Source organism: Caenorhabditis briggsae (assembly GCF_000004555.2).
Source record: "Caenorhabditis briggsae complete genome, chrV, whole genome shotgun sequence".
Taxonomy (NCBI): domain Eukaryota; kingdom Metazoa; phylum Nematoda; class Chromadorea; order Rhabditida; family Rhabditidae; genus Caenorhabditis; species Caenorhabditis briggsae.
Genome location: NC_013488.2, coordinates 19,196,843 through 19,218,203, shown reverse-complemented (window position 1 = coordinate 19,218,203; position 21,361 = coordinate 19,196,843). Strand labels below are relative to the sequence as shown.

The 21,361-nt window shown below is 40.6% G+C and overlaps 3 protein-coding genes across 3 annotated transcripts; all 3 read left to right on the top strand.

Annotated features, from left to right (window-relative positions):
* Positions 1-2,826: 2,826 nt before the first annotated feature.
* On the top strand, positions 2,827-9,664 carry Cbr-dpy-21 (the record flags this gene model as incomplete). The annotated part of the gene is made up of 10 exons (XM_045238633.1): positions 2,827-2,979; positions 3,065-3,141; positions 3,400-3,654; positions 3,702-3,757; positions 4,192-4,664; positions 4,715-8,173; positions 8,228-8,331; positions 8,385-8,636; positions 8,687-9,173; positions 9,374-9,664. The coding sequence occupies 10 exons, from the start codon at positions 2,827-2,829 to the stop codon at positions 9,662-9,664; spliced, it is 5,607 nt and encodes a 1,868-aa protein (XP_045093007.1).
* A 4,199-nt stretch (positions 9,665-13,863) lies between these two features.
* Positions 13,864-15,631, top strand: Cbr-srxa-14 (the record flags this gene model as incomplete). The annotated part of the gene is made up of 7 exons (XM_045238632.1): positions 13,864-13,960; positions 14,004-14,117; positions 14,166-14,335; positions 14,892-14,996; positions 15,080-15,206; positions 15,258-15,403; positions 15,446-15,631. 7 exons carry the CDS (start codon positions 13,864-13,866, stop codon positions 15,629-15,631), a joined length of 945 nt encoding a protein of 314 aa, XP_045093006.1.
* Positions 15,632-18,420: 2,789 nt separating this feature from the next.
* Positions 18,421-20,191, top strand: CBG05640 (the record flags this gene model as incomplete). The annotated part of the gene is made up of 6 exons (XM_002638545.2): positions 18,421-18,523; positions 18,584-18,867; positions 19,431-19,535; positions 19,621-19,744; positions 19,787-19,950; positions 19,997-20,191. The coding sequence occupies 6 exons, from the start codon at positions 18,421-18,423 to the stop codon at positions 20,189-20,191; spliced, it is 975 nt and encodes a 324-aa protein (XP_002638591.2).
* Positions 20,192-21,361: the final 1,170 nt, after the last annotated feature.

The following is a 21,361-nucleotide window of genomic DNA, read 5'->3' as shown; positions in this document are numbered from 1 at the left end:
GAGAGAGTCAAGAGCGACAACCATTTTTAATTTTTTTTTCATTTCAACTCGTTTCTTCTTTTTTTATCCTATTCTATTTTTTGTTGTTGTAAAATCTAGGTCCACACACAAAAAGAACATAGTCATTTTTCCATTTCCCCATTCATTTTCTTCCATGCTTCTTCTTCTTTTTTCGTTTTCGTTCAGAGTTCATATAAAAACAGTGATTAAAAGTGATTCCCCCGCCCTTTTAATAAAAGCAAAAAGTTCTGTATAAAAAACACCCTCCTATTCGGCTGGTCTTATTCTTATTCTTCTTCTTCTATTTGCTCCACTCTCTGCTATTTTACCGTCTTCTTCTTCTTTTTTTTTAGATGAATAAATGGATTTTTATAGTTACACCATACATTTTTTTTTCTTTCATTGATTTTCTTGTTGAAGCTTCTAACGTTTCCTTATTTTGCTTCTGCTTGATCTCCTTCTCTCTGATGTTTCATGGTTGACGAGAAAGAGAAGAAGCTCTGCGTCTCTCTTTATTCAATCGTTACCTATGGACTTGAGAGCTGCTGACAAAAGTGGGCGTGGCTTGCTGAAACACACTCGCAGCGCACGCTTTCATTTTAAGCTGTATAAGTGTGAGAGGACGTGAGCTGCTGCTCCGTCGTCCTCTTTTTTTTGTTCGGGAGATGGACGTCTCGTATGTGGGGTCCCTAACGGACTTGTAGGTTTTGTGTAGGGGTATCGGGTGTCCTAGAAAAGTCACTGAATTTTTTATATAGGGCTTAGATTCGAAGAATCTGTTTTTGAAGGTTTTTTCGCATCAGAGGGTTATAAGTATCTTGCGCTTCAAACCAGCATTCAATAGAAATAGATTTGCTTAGGATTCTGATCTCACTTGGAAGATCCCAACTTCCAGTCTAGTTTGTTTTAGATCGTTAAAATCGAGATCTCACATAGCTCTAGATTTACGGTTCATTAGAATTTCCTAAAGGTGTTTTAAAGGGACAGGGTGAGACTTGAGACTGGGACTTGTTAGCTCTCGGCAAGTAGTACAATTAGACTACCAGGATATCTAGGTTGTGAAGAGATTAGTTTTCTTCCAAGTGAGAAGCGAGTGAAGCTCAGTGCTAATCTAACACCCTCTGAAGCTCAGTGCTAATCTAACACCTCCTGCGCGACCTCTGGGCCGGAGACTTCAGCTAGCCCTCACACTGCTTATCAATGTTTCTTGACCACCATGTCCTTCTTCTTCTTCTCTCTTATCCTTCACCCTTCTCTCCTTCTTTCCGTTGCTCCTTCCCTCGAAGCATACACACACGGCCCCGCGATGGTTGGTGTAAACCCTTGTGTCCTCTTCCTCTCCTCTACTTTGCATCGTTTTCCCCCTATCACAAGTCCTAGTACACATAATGTCTGCTACCCACACTCTCTCACTTTTCTATGTCCTGTCTAACCACCATCCAATTCTCCTATACTCCCTCGCTGGCCGATGTGGCCTCGCGCGCGCAAACGTCGATTCGTCGTCCTTGTGTATAGGCGAAGGAAAGACTCACACTCTCTTCTCCGCAACACACAACCCGCCGTCCAACCAACCAATCGACGAGCGGCTGGGGTCGTGCGCAGCGGTCGCGTCGCGGTTCTTCCTCCTGTTAGTTTTCGTATTTCTCACGCAATGCATTACTCTCTCGTCGTCTCGTCCACACTATCTCCGCGGCTGGTTGGTCTGTGCCGTTGTGGAGAGTAGAGTCGTAGTCGTCGTTGTGCGTCGCACACCACCCGCCGGCCCGTCGACGCGTTTTTTTTTTGGTTAGCTTTTGTTGTCTCTCATTGTGAGCTGATGACTTTTTTAGAGATAAACATGACCTCCCGGTGCGGTTATGTAGATTTATCGATTTTTCAAAGTTTACACATGTGACTTGTCGACTCCTTCAGCAGCTGTGTGTGATTAGCTTTCGGACTATCGATCGAATGTCAAACTCTCTTTTCATTCCGTTAACCTCACTGTTAGATTTTTGTCTATGTATTAGTTAGTTGCTCTAGTTCCCAACAGTCGCTGCATTGTAAATTTAGATCAATCTTGAACTTCAACATCCTTGTATCCTTTTGTCATCTCCATGTACTGACCCGAAAAAAGTCTGTACTATTTGTTAACCCATTCTCTGTACTTGGAATAGTTTTGAGTCTAAAATAATTAGTTTCAACTCGCACCTGACTCCTATGTGATGTTGTTGACCTCTTCTCTCTGCGTCTCTCCTATTTCCTTCTGCTGCTCATCATTAAGTTTTCAGTGTCATGGTTTTCGAATAGCAACTTAAACATTGTATTTGGTCCTAACATAATTGTGTAGAGCTTAACGAGCTCTTTAAATTCATATATCATACCACTAGGCTGTTCAGAATCTTTTTGTGCTGAGCAACACTTCGAATCTATGAAAAATATTGAACAGGGAGAGTCCCACCCCTTTCTCATCAAATTTCAGCCACTTAGTTATCGAGTGACGCCTCCTCAAGGTCATTTTCAATGCGCCTATATCAAACCGTTTACCAATTTTCCCTTTCCAACTGTTCTCTCGTTCTTTCTTCTTCTTCTTTTTTTTTTTCATTAAACTAATCTTACTTTTACTTCAGATACATCTCTCTTTTCGTCAGAATCGCGTCGCTTCCGTTTTTGCAAAAAATCGCCGTAACGCCCCCAACCACCACCAACAACTTCTACCCTGTTCGCCCCCGACGACCTCGGAGAGATGGCCAATCAGTGAATTTCGGTTGGCAGACTGATTAGAAGGAGAGAGAAGAGACAAAGTAACGAAAAAAGAACAACATCAACTTTGAAGGAGAGACCTAGGGAATGAGTGAAAGCGATCAAGAAAAGGTAAGTGCTAGGGTGAAGGTTCTAGTAAAAATAACAAATTTCCAGGCCGCTCGTGAGCGTGCCATGCGGGAGATGCGGATTGCTGAACAACAACAACCAACAAGGCCAAGGCGTGGACCTAGAACACCGGTGAGTATTTGGTTTATGAGATTGTTCGCCCTGTTGAGAACTATTTCCACAAGGACGCTCCATTGAGAATGATCCTCTTTTCCAGGAAGGCGACCCGGACGATGAACGACCGAGCTCCTCCACCTCTACTATTAGCAGTGATTCGTCAATCGCCGCAGCGCAGTGAGTTTTTTAAACTTGTGTGTGAAGAATCTTCTTGGTGACCTTATCGGTAGTTTTTTAAACATTCTAAAAAGTGCAACTTATGGGATTTTCTTGTTTTTTCTTTGATGTACCGTAAAACCTGTAATAGAAGGGCCTTCTAAAATTTTTTTTTTGACTTTGAGCCAATTTATCGCGGTTCATGTCAAAGATATCAAGAAGGTGGCAACTGATGAATTGTTTATCATTATATCACAAACAGGATCCAAGATACATAAGCTCAAATTTGACAATATGGGGGCCCTTCTATTACAGGTTTTACGGTAATTCCGAATTTAACAAATTCTATAGCTTTAGAAGGCAGAATTTTAAGTTCTCTGAAAATCCATTTATTGATAGAAATCTGGATCAAAATCTTCTTTTGTTGTTCATCGTAGAATTATTATTAATTTTCAATTCCAGACACCGACCGGCTCGTCGTGGTCCCGGAACTCCTCCACTACCACCACCATCGGATACGGCCTTCTATGAACAGTGAGTTGCTTTAAAACGTTATTTCTGAAATAAATGTTTTTTTGCAGACATTTTATGCATCACTACGCAGCATACGGATATCCGTATCCTCCTGGAACACCTGGTAAGTGTTTGAATTTGATAAAAAGATGGTATTATCACAAAAAAAATTGACTCGTAATTTTTACTGATTTTGTGACGACGTTATTTTCTGTTAAAATCTTTAAAAAGCTGTACATGTAGATAACAAACAAAAATTTTATTTCTGACTGATTCTGGAGCACCAAAACGTCTTTCAGTTAGTGACGTCACTTTGTTTGAAGCTTGAAATAGTATTTCTATCTACAAAGCCGAAACAAAAATATGGAAAAAAATTGGAAAAATATGGAAAAAAAAAATTATATAAATTCTAACCATATGAATTTACGAATTCTAAACTTGGATTCTGAAGGAAGTTAATTTTTTTTAAACCCGTTCTAGTTAGTATGGTTGTTTCCGTCAAAACTACCTTCAAAATTCCAAATATCCTAATTCTGAACAAATTTCCTTATTTTCCAGGCGCACATGTACTCGCTTCCTACCCCTACTACCAACAGCAATACTACCAGTACGGCCTTCCTCCACCACCAGCGCCACCAACCCAACCATTCGCCCACCAAGTGCCCGTCGCCATTCCACCGCCACCACAACCGCCACGTCTCGACACAAATGTTCCACCACCACCACCAAAACCCGCGGACTCTCAGAGAACCATGGTATGGGGACCAGCCGTTCAGCCAGCATCATCTTCTCCCCTCCCACCAGTATCTGTACTCTCACACGGTGTTACCCCGATTCTGAAGTTGTCGCCAAATTCGATAACAGGAAGTTCGGGATTCATAGAGAATGCGTCGTTTGCCTTCGAAGCCGCCGAGCCTGCTCTCGCTACTCCTAAACCGCCCAAGAAGCATGTCACTGTTGAGGCACCGTCTGATATACTCTCAGGAGCACATCGGACTACTGTGTCTAGTAGTAAGAAGACTGAAAGATCGGTAAGAATGAACGAAATTGATTTTAATTATTTCGAAATTTGATATTTCAGCAGTTACGTAATGTTCCAACTTCTCTGCCTAGCGATGTACCAACCTCTTCCCATCATCAATCGACACCACCCGCTAGATACAGGGACGTATCGCCTCCGATGATTCAAGACGCTTCGTTCTCCGAGATGCTCAACCCGAAACCTCAATACATTCGGCCACAGCGTACCTTCACACCTACTCACTCTCCAGAAGAAGAAGAACGACGACGACGGCAAATGGAAGAGGAAAGGATGGAAGAGGAACTGCTGCGGATGCGAGAGGCCGAGGAGGAAGAGGAGAGGGCGAGAAAGAGAGAGTTGAGGGAAAGAGAGGAGGAATATAGACGAATGGAAATGGAGAGGAAGGCGGAGGAAGAGAAAGAGACGATGAAAGATGAGGATGAAGAGAAGGTACTGGAAACTCCAGCGCTAGAGATTCGTGAATTGCCCTGCGAGTTTTTTATAACTTCTCATCTTCCTATGAATGCTCAGCAGACTGGAACTTCTGCTGAGAAGAGCACAGAGGCTCTAGAAGACGTTAAGTCAGAAGAAAAGGCTCCGGAAGAGACAATCTCGAAACCATCAGTAGCTTCCAAGTCTACTGAAACGTCTCAAGAAACAACAATAAGCCCAGCTCCTATCCTGAAAGTTCCACCGAAGCCAAAGCCGATCTACACCGCACAACGATCGCTGAGCATTCCATCCAAGAAGGCTGCTCCCACACCAACCACCCCCATATCGACTCTGAGAGCTAGAATGGAAGCGGTGCGGAACAAGAAGGTTGAAATGTTGAGGAATCCGGATAAGGCTACACCGAAGCCGATCATGTCTTTGGAGAGTGTGAAGAAGGAGGAGAAGCATCCGGAGACGTCGAATGGTTACCATAAGAATGGGACAGTTGAAATGAATGGGTTCAGCAGCAAACCTGAGACGTCGAATGGTTATAATAAGGAATATCATAAGCGTCGGGATGAATCTAATGGGCATCAAGAGCGGAAGAAGGATCACTATGAGGCGAGTGAGCGAAAGCATCGTGAGGAACGCAGACGAGAAGAAGAGAGACAAAGAGAGGAAGAACGAAGAAGAGAGAAAGATCGCAAGAAGAAGTACGACGAAGATCGGAAGCATCGTGAGCGCTCTGAGAAGCACCGAGACACCGAGAAAAGCAGAAAGCATAGATCACCATCGCCAAAGTGTGAAGAAAAGCCCCCTGTCCAGCAACCAGTCAATGCCGATGAACCCCATGTATCGTTAGACGACTCTGCAGACCGTCTGGTTGTTGAATCCCTCGTCGCACTTTCCAGCCACAGAGACACAAACACTCCAGACAACATGGACTCATCGTTCTACTCCGAGGAGCCGACACCAGTGAAGAATCAAGAGCCATTCATGGTGTTTGACAAGCTGAAGGCTAAGATTCGTGACGACGCTGTCAACATGGAACAGGACAAGTCGTTTGGTTTATTGCCACCTGCCGAGCCTTGTCTTGTCTACTCACTTCACACGCATCCAGAGCCTATCCAGATTCCAGCGCCAGTGATGGAAGAAGAGTTGAAGCCCGCACCATTTGAAGAGGAACCGGTTCAAGAGGAGGTCGTCGAGCAAGAAGAATTAATTGTCGAGCAGCAACCAGAACCTACCGAGATGGCTCCACAGGAAAGAGTACAAGAAGGAGCTGATGACGAGCAACGCGGCGTGCGTGAGGATTCTGTTGAGATTGATGTGTGTGCCGACTATGTGAACCCGGCACTTACCTTAGATGACTGGCAACCAAACTACGACGGTTTCCAACCAATTTGTCAATGGGATACGGACGGTCAGAGGCGTGGTACTCCGGATTATGATGATGAAGAATCAGTGGTAGAGCACCAGGCGCAGCCAGTGATGCAGCCAGTCTTGGAGGAAAATGTTGAAGCCGTGGAACCAGTTGTCCAGGAAGTAGTTACCTTTGCGCCAGAACATAATTACGAACCAGTGGCACCGAAACCCATCGTACCAGTGGCTGAATCAGATCCTCCAGTTGTACTTGAGCCAGTTGCCCCAGCGGAAACAGAACCCCAACTTGAATCTCAATCGACCGCTATCGATGAGACTATCGCCGCTGTCGCCGCTGCGGCAGCAATCATTTCCGCGAGAACCGCCCAGGCTAGAAGTCATCGATCGCCATCGGTAGCGTCCGGAGGCGCTCCAGAAAACAACAGGGATCATAGAAGTCCGTCGATTCCTTATCAGAATGGAACTCGCCAAAATGGTCACACACGCTCCCCATCGATTGCTCCGACATCTGTGCAAGACAAACCAATGAGGCGTCCACTCCCAGGAGACCAAAGCGACCATGATGATGATAAGCCAGGACCATCTCAACCACCAAAGAAGGACGTTCCACGTGTCATCACAAAAGCCGCTTTGAAACAAGGCGTTCTACAGACTCCACCACCACAACGAAGAATGCGTCAACTCGACTCGACACCAGATCCTGAAGAGGATGAAATCGTTGCCAAACCTCCACCACGACCGCCGCCGAAACTTGGTCCAGTGGCTCGAGTTATAGCTCACGCTCGAGCGGGATCCCTGCAACCAGATGCTTCCGACGATCGTCGTGATGCTCGACGTGGCCTTCCGTACCGACCACCATCACCTGTCCGTGGAAGTGGGCGTGGACGCGGACGAGGTCGTCCTCCAGGAACAACAACTTCATCTCGAGGCTCTGCCGTTGTCAGTACTCGTGGAAGAGGACGTGGACGTGGAGCCGCAGCAGCAGCAGCTATTCAACCACCGCGACCACTTCAAGAGATCAACCTGAATCAAGACGAGGAGATCAGAAATCGGAGATCTGTATCAGTGGCACGCGAAGTTGCTCCTGCTTCGGATCACGGATTGAGTGCAATTATGCGTCGACTGATAGGTCTTGAGCAACAGGCATCTGATAGTAATAGGAAGCGAGTCATCGCAACGGAAAATGGAGGCACGTTCGTAGCGCCAGTTCCACCGAAACGAATCAAAACGGAAGACAGCCGCAACAATCCGGTGATGCAAGAACTTCACAGAATTCGCGACTCGATTGTCGGTGAGATTGACGTGGGAGATCAGCTTAATGAGGAGGGTGAAACGACGCTTGAAGGAATCTGCTACCCGAAGAAAGAGAAAAAAGAGCCATCGAGTTCAAGTGATGATCGTTCCGGAAATTCCGCCGCCGATGATATAATCCATGTGGATTCTCGTTCGGCTGTTCTGGCGAAGATGGCGTGTCGTGCGAAGGAAGAGGATCCGAGTAGTATTTCGATGACAACACTGTCAGCTATGAAGCTCGTGGAGAAGGAGATGGCGGAGCGTGAGGCTCACAAAGGAATGCGTGTCATAAAGCCCGAATTTTTGTGGTCCAAAATGGCCGCAAAAGGAGTCACTTGGTCATCGCCGGCAACAGAAAGAAATTTGAATCTTATCGCTCAGAATTGCGATGTTCCGAAGATTTCGGAGAAGGTAAGGAGTCTCTACGAAGAACCTTTATATATCTAAATATCTCTACTTTTTCAGTTCCGCCCTCACATTCGCATTACCAAGCATCCGAACGGTGGAGGCTTCATGCTCTTTGCCGACTATCACCTTTTCAAGAAAGACTTCCCCGATTATGATGATCGGTAAGCTACACACCATCTAAGTCGAAATTTGAACACCCGTCAATTTCTTTCAGCGTCGCATTCTGTCGTCAATTCCAGCGACTCTCGATGGTCGAGAGCGAACAGGGAACAGCGCAATTTTGTATTGCCAACATGGAAAACGGTGCTGAGGATTTGAGAAATATGATGGAGTTTCTGTATGAAGTGGCACCGGAGCTTAATATCAAATGTGGAAACTTCAATGCAGGAATTCTTAACACACAGACGAAGAAATTTTCAGAGTATTATGAGAAAGTTTTGGAGAATTATGACTCTGGAACGTTCAAGTAAGAATAATAAACTTTAGAAATTCGTAGAAAAATATTGATTTTTTCAGATGGAGTCCATTGGAAGCCGTTCAACTGGTTGGAAAGAAGGCCGAAGAGAGCGGTGGCTACTTCCCTGATCTAATCTATGAAATGGAAAAACACGCCTTCCTCAATTCAATCCTTCCATGGGGAAACTTCACCACTCGAGCCAACACAGCCCATCGCGACTCAAACGATGGTCCGATCCTTTGGGTTCGTCCTGGCGAGCAGACGGTGCCAACCAGCAACTCCGGAACCACTTCATTGCGAGCTGCCGGTAATCGTGAAATTGAATTCCTGGATCGTACACCAGCACATGCCGATCAGGCTGACGATCCGGAGGCTACTCGGATAACGACAGGTGCCATTGGAATTCTTCAAGGAATACCGGGAAAACAAGCCGACTATCCAGAAGAGCGACGTGTGATGAAAGAAGTCGTGTCGTTCTTCGCTGGGGACATTGAAGAGGTTGTCAAAACTCTCAAGATAGATCTGTTCGAGCCTCCAGCTACTCAGGTAAGGAAACTATTTTAGATAAATTCCATTAGCTTCAGTTCTATGAATTTTGGAACCAAAATCAAAAAGATCTCATAAAAAATTGTATACCATAATTGAAAAGGTACCATGAAACATTTGGTACCATAATGAAAAATATGCCATCGAAAGCATTTGTACCATAATAAAAAATATACCATAATTAAATAATTTTTTTCCAGACCACGATGTGGGTAGACGACGCAAAACTGAACACAATGCGCCGCTCTGGCATCAGATATGCGAAATTCGAGCTTCGCGAAAACGATCTCTACTTCATTCCTCGAAAAGTTGTCCATCAATTCCGTACGGTATCCGCATGCGTCTCGCTTGCATGGCATGTACGTCTTCAACACTACTATAACAATGATCAAAACTATGAAGCGACAGTCCATGAGACAATCAAACGATACGATGCTGAGTTCGATTCAGAAGGACCCTCCCCGGTGAGAGAGCCACGGGTCAGAAGATAATTGGATAAATAATTCATATATCACTTTTACTTTTGTTCTTCTTCGCTATTTTTTTACTAGTCAAAAATTGTTCCCTGTTTTTTTCTTTCTCTTTTTTTTATTGGTTAAGTTGTTTTTCTTTATTATCACACCAATCGATTCCAGAAAACTTTTTAAAAAACATTACGAAAAATCTCAAATTCCCCCCACAATCCTCCAAAAATTACCTCTATGCAATTTGCCGAACCGCCCCGGCACTCCCATCCCCCCAAAAATTCCGGTTTGATCTCAATTTTTGATTCTTTTTTCTCTTCATTTTCATTTTCCCGCCCATCGTCTACTATAATATTGTTTATTATGAGAATTATTTCATTATTATTTTCTTCTTCTTTTTTCCCGGCCACACCCCCACCCCTTCCTTATGTAGTTTTAGAAAGTATAAGAGTTGTTTTTTTTTCATAAATAATATACAAAATGTATAATAAACTTGTGAATTAATTGTACATCTGGTTTTCTTTTCAATTTTAGGAATAAGCTATAGATAGATCCAGTCTAATTAAGAAGAAAGTAGTTTTATATTTCAGTTAATTTATAGTTTCCGTGAAAGCTTCTCAAACTCCCGGAGAACTCCGAAATAACAGAGATCATTCTCTTTTGAAACACAACACATTTCAGTCCGAACCCTTTCTATTATAGGGTTCGAGACCGTCGATTTTGAAGTATTTATTAAGAATAAATAGTGAATGTAATGATAGATTGATATAATGATATTAGAAATTTGTGAAATGTCCATGAATGGAGAGAAAAGATCCGTGGTTTCGATAGAACATCATCTTCGATCCCTTTTTGATTCCGTTTTCCTTGTAGAGCGAAGGAGAAATTGTAAGGGGTTCCGCACCCCTTATTTGGACATTCCTAAGGTTCATCCGAATTCCATTCGGATGACTCATAGGATCGCTAAGTCTCAAGGATTGCATCATCTTTCGATAGAGCATGGGATATAGAAGGCTCTTCAGATTCTGTCCAGGACAGACGCTGGGTCTCCCCCTTTTCCGTGTCTCTGCCATTAAAATCATCAATCGTGGCTCTGATCGAAATCCGTTCCATTATCGATTGGGACTTCGCATGTATCTGGCGAAGAACTAGTGAAGATTTTAGAAAATGATACTCAAGTTCCTAAAAGCGTCGTAATTATTGCTTTTTCTAATACCTATAACTAGCTGTGGACAAGAAAATGATACGTGAGGGCTACTGCAGATTCAAGGAAAGGATACTAGGATTGCCTAAAATCTAGGAAGGACATCATTCTCATCTATCCATCAACAGTGCTGCGAGTATGGGACGAACCCACGGAACGGTAGCTCATTAATGGACAGACTCAAATGCTAGAGGAAGGAGGACTACTGTAGATTCAAGGAAAGGTTACTAGGATTGCTTAAAATCTAGGGAGGACATCATTCTCATCCACCCATCAACAGTGCTTCGAGATGGGACGAATCCACGGAACGGTAGCTCATTAATGGACAGACTCAACTGCTGACGAAAGGATGAGTGAGGAGATTGCTAAAATGGAGATTGGAGGAAAGTGATACTAAAATGTTTGAAACTAGTGTGATGGTACTTAGGAACTCAAAGGTCTACAGACAGATAAAGAGAGAATAGTAAACAGTTATCAAAATAATAATTATCATCTTCAGCTGTTCTCCGCCCGACCCATATCCTGATGCGTGTCGAGTTTTCTTCTCGTCTCCTGGTCCCTTCGAACTACTTAAATTGACATGCCTTCTGAAATTTTTGAGTTAAAAACTATATGTTCATATTAAATTACCGGCTAATCGCAAATGACCTCAACATTTTTCAGCTGCTGATGGGTGTGAGCTCTTCTGGTCCAACCTTCTCTTGATGATGCATTCTCTGAAAATGTATTGATTTGGTTTATCAAAAAATTTGAATAAGATTTAAAAAATTTGATTAAAATGCAAAAAATTTGACTAACATTCAGAAAATTTGACTGAAAATTGACTAAAATTCTACGAAAAAGTAAGAAAATTGACAGAAAAATAGCAAAGAAATATATTGAACATTTTCTAAAAGCAGAAAAAAGATCTAAGCATTTTCGAATCGTACCGGAAATTTTCAGAAGATGTTACCGTATTTCCTCTGATAGAACCCCACCCAACTTTGAGCACATCTATCTCAATTACTGTCAAAGATATCAAAAAGTCGTCCACTAATAAAATATTGGTGATATTGTGATAAATAGTTTATTAGTTTACAGCTTTCTGGTATCTTCTACAAGAATTGAGATTATGTGGCGCCAAAATCCGGGTGTTCTTTTTTCCTCGGTGCTGCAGAACCCTAACCTACCTCTTGATGGTAACATCATCATTTCATCTGCTTCCTAATTTTCGTCATTTCGGAAACAATAAATTGGAATCTTCGTGGCTATCCTATGGATTTGTGAGACTGATTCTCTTCGACTTGTTTGTTTCAGCAAGTTCGGGCCACAAACGGACGATGGGCAGCTCTGGAGATGAATTGAGTTTTTAAAGTGAACTTTTCGCATTATAATCTACCCATTGCTTTTATCCTGGACCTTGTTGAACTCCTTGAATGCCTCTAGAAGACACAGAATGGGTTGGTGGCACTTGAAGTTTGGTGGTAGGCGATGATTGGGGACCTGGAAACTTCAATTTATGCTCGAATAAGATGCCTAGAATGTTTTCAAGAAATAATTTGCTTGAAAAATGCAGGAAAAATGAGAGGAAATAGGAAAAATAATGATGATCAACTATTAAATTCAATTGGCGTCTAGAGTAGATCAAATGAATGAAAAATCAAACGTCTAGAGTAGATCAGTAGATCAAATCAAATGATGAACAAATGATCAAATCCCTACATGAGTAAAAAAAGTTTTCTCGAAAATTAACTTTTTTGTATTTTGCGGAAAAAAAAGAAGAAACAGAAAAACAAAGAAAGAAGGGGACAAGAGAAGAAAAATCAATAACCATGGATCGACATTGCAATGCCCGAGGGAAGGTTAAACATGGACTTTGCGAAAAAGGGGGGGGGGGTGGCAAAAGGCAATAAGTGGGACTAGGCGAGGTGAACACACCTATATTTGACGGGATCCAATCAATTAAAAAAAAATTTAAAAAATTTAAAGAAGGGACCCAGGGATTGGTTTTTTAAATCATACCTAGTTTTTTTAGGTCGTGACCTAGATTTTTAGGTCGTGACCTAGATTTTTCAGGTCACAACCTAGATTTTCTGGTCTAGGCCTAGATTTTTCAGGTCATAACCTAGATTTTCTGGTCTAGGCCTAGATTTTTCAGGTCACAACCTAGATTTTCTGGTCTAGGCCTAGATTTTTCAGGTCATAACCTAGATTTTTAGGTCGCGCCCTGATTTTTTTGAGGGATTGTTCTAGATTTTTTAGATCGTGACCTAGACTTTTCGGTGGTAATCTAAACCCAGGGACCCAGGGAGCCAAGGTAGATTTTTTTAGGTCATACCTAGATTTTTTCAGGTCATGGCCTAGATTATTTAGGCCGTGACCTAGATTTTTTAGGTCCTGATCTAAACCCATGGACCCAGGGACCCAGAGACCCAGTGACCCGGGGTCCATGGGACACAAGGACCCAAGGACCCTCCCCCAACAAACATTTTTGCTTCTAAAAGTTTTTTGATATTTTTTACAATAACCAAGATATATTGATTCAAAGGTAGCCACTATTATTACGAAAAAGCCCATACTCGATTCTAGAAATGAGCCAATCCAAACGTCCCAAACGCAAACTTCGCTCCGGACCGTTATTTTCTCCCGGGACCGCTGAAATCAGATAGAGTCCAGAATTGTTGTGAATAGACAGAGATCTCTTTAAAAAAACACCCAACATCAATTACAATTTTTTCTGATTCAAATATTAGAGTTTTTAAACAGCTGAATTAAACTTTTAAAAAACTCATGTCACAAACTACAATCTCAATGCAGAATATAAAATCAATAGGCCATAGTAATGACTTTCTACCGAACTTCGAAATTCTATGATTCAACACTTCTGAAATGTCTTTAATTATCTTTCAAAACCGATTCGGACCAAAAAAGCTGCTGAAAGCCAAAAATGCAAAAATAATCTAGAGAGCAGGTGAAGTCAAGACTCCAAAAAACTCTAAAAAAGCTCAAAACTTGGAAATTTATTCATAAATTGTTTTTAGCAATGTTTCTAGTCTTTTTTGTCTTCACCACCATCTTTTTCTTGTCCCTTATATTCAACATCTACCTGTTCTTTGTGATTTTCGCACAACCTGACAAAAGTGAGTTCTCTATATATTTGAAGATTGCAAAATTTGTTTTCAGATAAACTTCCCACTGTTTACATTTATAATATGATACTGAGTAGTTCTGTGGATATTGTGATCATGTTTTTGACATTTTTGATGCCAATGGCAATGGATGATGGTCCTTATTATGGTTTGAATTGTCTTTTTTTCCAAATAAAGGGGCAAATAGGAATTTCAGAGTTTCGGAGATCCATCGGTCAGTTTTTAACAATAAATTGCACATTTTTCTACGAGCATCCTTTGTATCTCACTTTGCTAATGATCATTCAAAGAATCTATGCAGTTTTTCGACCATTCAATAGACATTTCACCAATGAAAAGCTGTGGTTGTATTGTGGAATTATGGCGGTATGCAGGGGAATTCTCAATTCAACATATATCGGTTCCTAGAGAAAATAAGGAAGCATAGTCAATGTTTTGCTAAATCCATTAGGAGCCAACCCTAAGTTCAAAAGGTTACAGAATTCTTTTGGAATTCTTTTAATCAGTTTCCTCAGCTCTTCCAAATAACGTTCGGGAAGATCAACAGGCTTCGCTACTGTACCCAAAATACTTGGCCCACACTTTTGACTTCTCCAGATATTTTAATTTGGCTTTAAAGATAATCACTTTTTCATCGCCTATTACCTTTGTTAATATACCGAAAACACTCTAATAGAAGGCAACCCTATAATTGCAATTTGAGGTCCATTAACTCGGTTCCTATGAAAGATGTCAAAACCTGTCAACTAATAAAAAAATGCTGATAATTTGAGAAACATTTCATCAGTGGACTAATTTTTGATATCTTTTATAGCAACCGAGATAATTGAGTTCTAAGTGCACGCATAGGGTTGACTGCTGTTAGAACATTCACGGTATCTAACCTAGGACCAAGAAGTATTTAATCAAACTTTTCACCCAGATTTTCTCCTGGATATCCCTTCTGATTCCTTATTTCTCCGATTGTCCAGTAAATATAGACCAAAGGAGATACACGTTTGCAGTCGATTGTGCTGAACGTCATCCGGTGAGTTCGATGTGCATTTTGGAATGTCGCATGACACACAAGATAAATCACCTGCTCTGAGTTCAAAAACTGAATTATTTCAGATCACACTATTTCAAAATCGATACTTGATTGTTCTACCGTTCACAACGATGCTATTAAATATCTCTCTAATTTTTTATCTGACTCTTCAGAAAAGATTAGTGCTGAGCAGTTCAGTAGGGAATAGCAGTAAGACTATAATAGGGGCATTAGGAAGTTTGAATTTTTTGCAACTTTCAGCAACGTCTGTCACAGTGAATCGCCCGATTTTTCAACGATCCAAACAAAGAAAAAGTTTCGAAAAGATGCTGCTTTTCCAGTCGGTTTCCACAACTGCTTTTTTGTTGTTGTACGAAGTTAGCAGCTTCTTCATTCGAAACTTTTCGGTAGTTATTATGTCGGTATCCAAAAATAAAATAAAATTTCAGAAAGAGTACAGTCAGCTTTCCGAAGACCTTCGAATGTGGATATTCTACATAAGATTGACGCCAACAGCACTATTCTGTTTTCTGATCTATTACATTGGGACGCCTTCTATTCGACGTCTTCTAATTGAGAGAACTAAATTGTTGTATAAAGGAAGTTATGAGGCAACAACGGTTATTCAGATGTGATATTTTGTTTCGAACATTTTAATAAACTTTTTTCGCCTTTTTAATTAAAAGAGGCGAGACATAAAGACAAAAAATTTTCTAGATATTTTGACGCTGAGCTACACGGGCGCGAAGCCGACTGCAGACCGATGATCACAAACTCGGCGATTTTGAGGAAAATTTAAATGACAGCATAATGCATTTTCTAGATTCAGCAGTATTGAAAGGAATGTTTTGACTTATCCTAAACACTCTAATAGAATGCCACCATATACTTGCACTTTTAGCTCAATTATCTTACATTCTATAAGAGAAGTTTGTCCCATACTCGCAGCACTTAAAGAAATATCAAAAGTTTGTCAACTGATAAAATTCTTGTCTGATAAAATGCTATCAGGTGTTTTGTCAATAGAAAAACTTTTGACATCTCCTATAGAAGTTGGGATATTTGAGCTCGAAATGCAAGTATTAGGTTGTTCAATAAATAGTGGTCACTTTCACTTCGCTCTACCGTTGCTTATCCAATTTTGGGTTTTTTTTTTCAATTCTGTTTCTATATTTATAGACGTCACACATTGCATGTTTAATAGACATTTAAAAATTCCGAATGGACTGTCTAACGGCCGAGGATTTTCTCGATAACGGACACATACTCAAAAGTGTTTCTTTGATCATATGTTTCCAAGGTCTCTCGAACAACGACCATTAGCGAGCAGAGTGCAAAATGTTAGACGTAGACCTCATCTCTCGAACCACGATTGAAATTTGGTTCAAAAGATTCAAATAAGAAAATTATGATCTGGATCATAAACCAATACCCAAAAGGCCTAGCCTTAATAAAAATGAAAATATTTTAATGATACTGGAGGAAAAGCTCTGTGCTACATTGCGTGCATTATCTTTGACAGCCCACCATCCTAATAGCACCGTAACATATCATGTTCCTCAAACGGGAAGAGCTCGGAGAGTCGATCAAATCGTTCCCCACATTTTGACCAATTTTTAGAAAAAGGTCCGATGAGACCTGTCCGTTTCTCTCATCTCCAGGAAACCGACGACGGACTGGGTCAACAAAACAATCATTGGAGATGATGAACGGGTACTGTATGTTAACAATGCCAGTAAGCACCTATGGCTCTCTGCAAAGGAAACGGTGGAATCGGTCTCAAAAGGCAACCTTCAAGAAAAAATCAGATTTTTCCGATTCGGTTAGACAGTGCTGAAGTAAAATACCGCAAGCTGCTTCCGGATTCCTATGTCATCAACTTTGGCTCTACTGCTTTCAAATAGAAAGTGGTATTTATGCACATCGCTCTCACCTCTAGAGAGGCTCAGTGTTGAAATTTTTGCATGACAACGAAAAACCACACAAATATTCGAAGAGCCGTTACAAACTCCATCTTCTAGGAGTCGAAGTTTTGCATTGCCCATCGTACACAGCCGACCCGGCACTAGCTAATTACTACCATATCCGATTTCTCCAGAATCGTCTTGCTGGTGAGAAAGTCCATGATCGGAAGGATGTCAAGAAATTTTTGGAACACTGTTTTGCCTCTAAGTCGCTAGAGTTCTACGCGAACGGATTTGACCAACTTCCGTTGCGCTGGCAAGAAGCTATGAACTCCAATGGCGAAATAATTTCTCAATGATTCTTGTTTTCCTTGAAGAAAAAACTACTTGAAGAAAAGTGACCAATATTTATTGAACAACCTAATATAAAGTGGCCTTCAATTAGAGTGTTTACGGTATTTCGTGACTCATTCTCATCAACTAGAAACCCTTTTTTACAAAATCACAAAAAACAAGTTCCAAACTAAAAATCGCATTGGTGACAAACAGAAATCTCTGGCGCCTTGCTCCCCCTATAATTTAAAATGGGCTAATGCCACCATCACGTGGTTTTTCATCAATCTCCCCACACCACAAAGCAAATTCAGCATTTTTGTTGATAGCTCCAGGTGTCTAGTCTTTTCAGTATTTTTGAATTTCAGATTTCCTTCTAGATTTCCTCACCGTAAAACCTGTGCTAGAAGGGCCCTCTAACTTTTGAGTCAATTTTTCTCTGTTCATGTGAAAGATATAGAAAATTGGTCAACTGACGTCTATATCATTTGAGCCGGATTCCAGTCCAATAACAACATGTCGAAAATATGTTTGAATCACAAAAAATCTACTTTTTGTCAAATTAGTCGAAAATTTTCACTCAAGCCCAGGTTGCGGCATGTTACCGGAATGAAATTAAGCCTTAATGGTATAGGCGTGATGGGCCCTGTCGAAATCTATCATTTGGTACCAAAACTGTCTGAATATCTCGTTCGAGTGACAAGTTATCAGCCGGCCCGCTTGCAAGTATGCCTAAAATTGTTATCCAAACTTATTGTTGTGACTTAAATTATAACATTTTTTAGAATTCCAGAAAACCAACAAATCTGTGCTACAAAACTCATTTCGCTCAATAAAAAACAGGTGAAACATAAAAGCCATGACTTATCATCATGCTAACCAGAATCACACACACAAAATACGTAACTTTATAATTTTTTCGAATAACGTTTTTTTTTTCAAAAATTCGGATCTTGTATTAACTGCATTAGCCATTTTAGGAAGTATGACCTAGTTTTTTTGTTAGCTCACTAAAACATTCAAGTCAATTCCAATTTCTCTATCTGGAATTCACTGAAAAACATCATTTTCCTCTCATAGGAAAAAGAACAGGTGAAATTCGATGAGAAAAACGTTAAAATTCTTTACAGACTTTCCATTACTTTTTTCTGCTATTCTAACCTCAAAAAAAAACAATCAATTCAGATATGTCATTGGCTACGTTTTTCCTTGTCTTCACTTTTATCAATTTCCTTGCAATCACATTCAATATCTTCCTATTCATATTGATTTTCAAGTTGAATGACAAAAGTTGGTTGATTTTTTTAAAATTTTCAAAAAGTTTCCAACAGAAAAAAAACGCAATTTCAGCTCGCCACCCAACTATTTACATTTACAACACTATTATTGCAAATACTCTGGATACATTTTTCATTTTTATCACTTTTCTACTACCTCTTATATTCGATGAAAAGTTGTATATCGTGTTTCGAAATGTTTTCGGATCCACACTCACCTTTGTGTGCACATTCTTCTATGAGCATGTCTTCTATCTGACTCTTCCAATGATTATCCATCGATGTTGGCTGATTCGTCATCCGGAGAGCAAAGCTTTTGTCGGTTGGAAGCTTTGGACGATTTGCGGTGTACTTGCTGTAAGTTAAATTTCATTAGAAAATTCCATTTTTTATTCGAGGTCGTAGAACCTCTAATAAAAGAACCCCACACTGTCAATTTTGACCCGATTTATCTTGGCTCCTACCAAAGATAACAAACAGTGGTAACCTGAAAAAAAATTCTTCATAATACAAAAATCCTTGTCAATTCAAAATCTCTTCATACCTCTCCTTGGAACCGAAATAAACTTGGTCTAACTATAAGTTGAAGGTTTTGTCTACCGTAAAACCTGCAATAGAAGGATCCTCGACTTTGAGATGATTTTCGCCGGTTTCTGCCAGAGATATAAAAAAGTTATCAACTGATGAATTGTTTATCATCAGAAGTGTTTAGTCCGTTGGGGCATTCTAGATATCTTGCATAGGAGCCAAGAAAAACTAGCTCGACTGTGTGGGGGCCCTTCTATTACAGGTTTCGCGGTATTTTGCTAGTCGGGCACTTTGTGAAATTTTTTTGAGATAATTCAAGTCAAACTTGAACAAAATCAAGGATACAGCCAAACGTTCCCCTCATTATAGCCACACGCTAGTTTATTTTATAGGCTATCTCCCTGATTTTTCTACTGATCCCATATTTATCATCATGCCCCGTTAATATCAATCAACGAGCTTTCGACTTCGCCGTGGATTGTGAGCAAAAACATCCGGTATGTAGGTTTTCGTCATTCGACTAAAAATAAGTTCACCTGCCAAAGCCTTATAACTTCCCAGAAATAAAACCGACTTTTTCAGCTCACCCAGTTCCAAAATGATTTCCTGTTTGTAATTCCACTTCTGTCTTTTGTGCTCAATATTGTTGTGGTGCTATATCTGGCACAGAAGCGAGGAGAAGCGTTAAGGAGAAGAAGACTGAATGGTAAGTTCGCTTGGGTTTAGATCAAGCAATGGAGTTTTTCAGTCGTATCCATCTCTTCCACTAGTAATGTTCATCAACTTCCCCCCTTGGTTACCCGATCGAAAACTCGTCAAATGTATGAGCAATCTCTTCTGCGACAATCATTATTCACTACCTTATTCTCTCTGATCTACGAACTATCTGGCTTTCTTCTCCGATTTTTTAGGGTAAACCCTTTTTCATGGTGCTTGGAAAATCATATTTCCATTTCAGAAGGACTACCAAGCACTCTCTGAAGACACCCAACGCCTCATTTTATATGCTAGACTGTGCCTATCATCATTATTATGTTTTTTAGTGTTTTTTGTCGGGACACCAGCTATTCGCAAATTGGTAATCACAAAAGTCAAGGAGATTCTCCGAGGAAAAACTGGTCATCGATCTCCAACTGCAACAGTTCTTGTTTAAGAAAATAAATAGTTTCTCTCGCTTTTGTTGCTCCCCCCTACGGCAGGGGTCCTACCGTAGCTAACCTCATCACCATAATACGTCCTCTTGAAAAACAAACAATGTGCGTATGGGCATATGTCGTCTCTCTTCATTTCGGAACGCGTATTATGCTCGTGAAGGGATGATGTTTAGGCAATTTACACTCTCAAGTGATTCTCAAGTATCCCAGGGCATTATTTGAGTGAAGATACTCTCTTCATTTTCGCAGTGAATCCGATCCTCTAAACTTGAGGCTTCACAGGTTTAGGAAATCAGGACATACATACATGTATTCTTATACATGTAAACCGGGCTCGTGGCGAGCTTTGCCATGGTTTTTTTTCAGAATCTCTATTTTTGAACCAGCTAATATGGTAGAACTCGATGAATACTACAAAATGATATTATTTGAAAAAATTTAGCTTGCCTATTAACAAATCTACAAGGCGTACCATAAACACTCTAATGGTACGCCACCCGAATCGTCAAATTTGAACCTATGTATCTCATTTTCTGTGATAGATATCAAAAAGTAATTAACTAACAAAATGTTGCTGATATTATGATAAACATTTATTAGATGGCAACTTTTTGATATCTTTCACAGGGACCGAGATATATAGGCTCAAAGTGGGCGGCCTGGATGGCGTTCTATTCGAGTGTTTACGGTAATTGTTAAAGCGTAGCTCAGACGCTTTTTGACCTAAAAATTTGTTCATAGATAAGATACAGTATTCCAAATAATAGCATTTTGTAGTACTCGTTGAGTTTAATCATATCAAATTTAGCTGGTCCGGAAATACTAAAAGAAACAATGACCGGGCACGGTTTACAAGTGTATATATACTGAAAATTCCCCTGATGTTACCTTCAACCCTCTTTTTTCAACTTTCTATGTATCCAAATCTAGTTTTTCAATTCTTCGAAATTTTAATACACTAGCTAATCTGTACCTTTGTATACTGGTGTTCATTTCGGCGGAAGTGATTCGATATGCTATACAGTGTCTCCCTCCCACCCCATAATTATGATCAACAAATCCCGCCTGTATGCATATGATTATGTTAATTCCGAGGCCAACTGATCCGTCACGCTTCTCAGGTTTTTGTATATTCGTTTTGGAAATGCTAAATTCTTCGTCAAAATTTT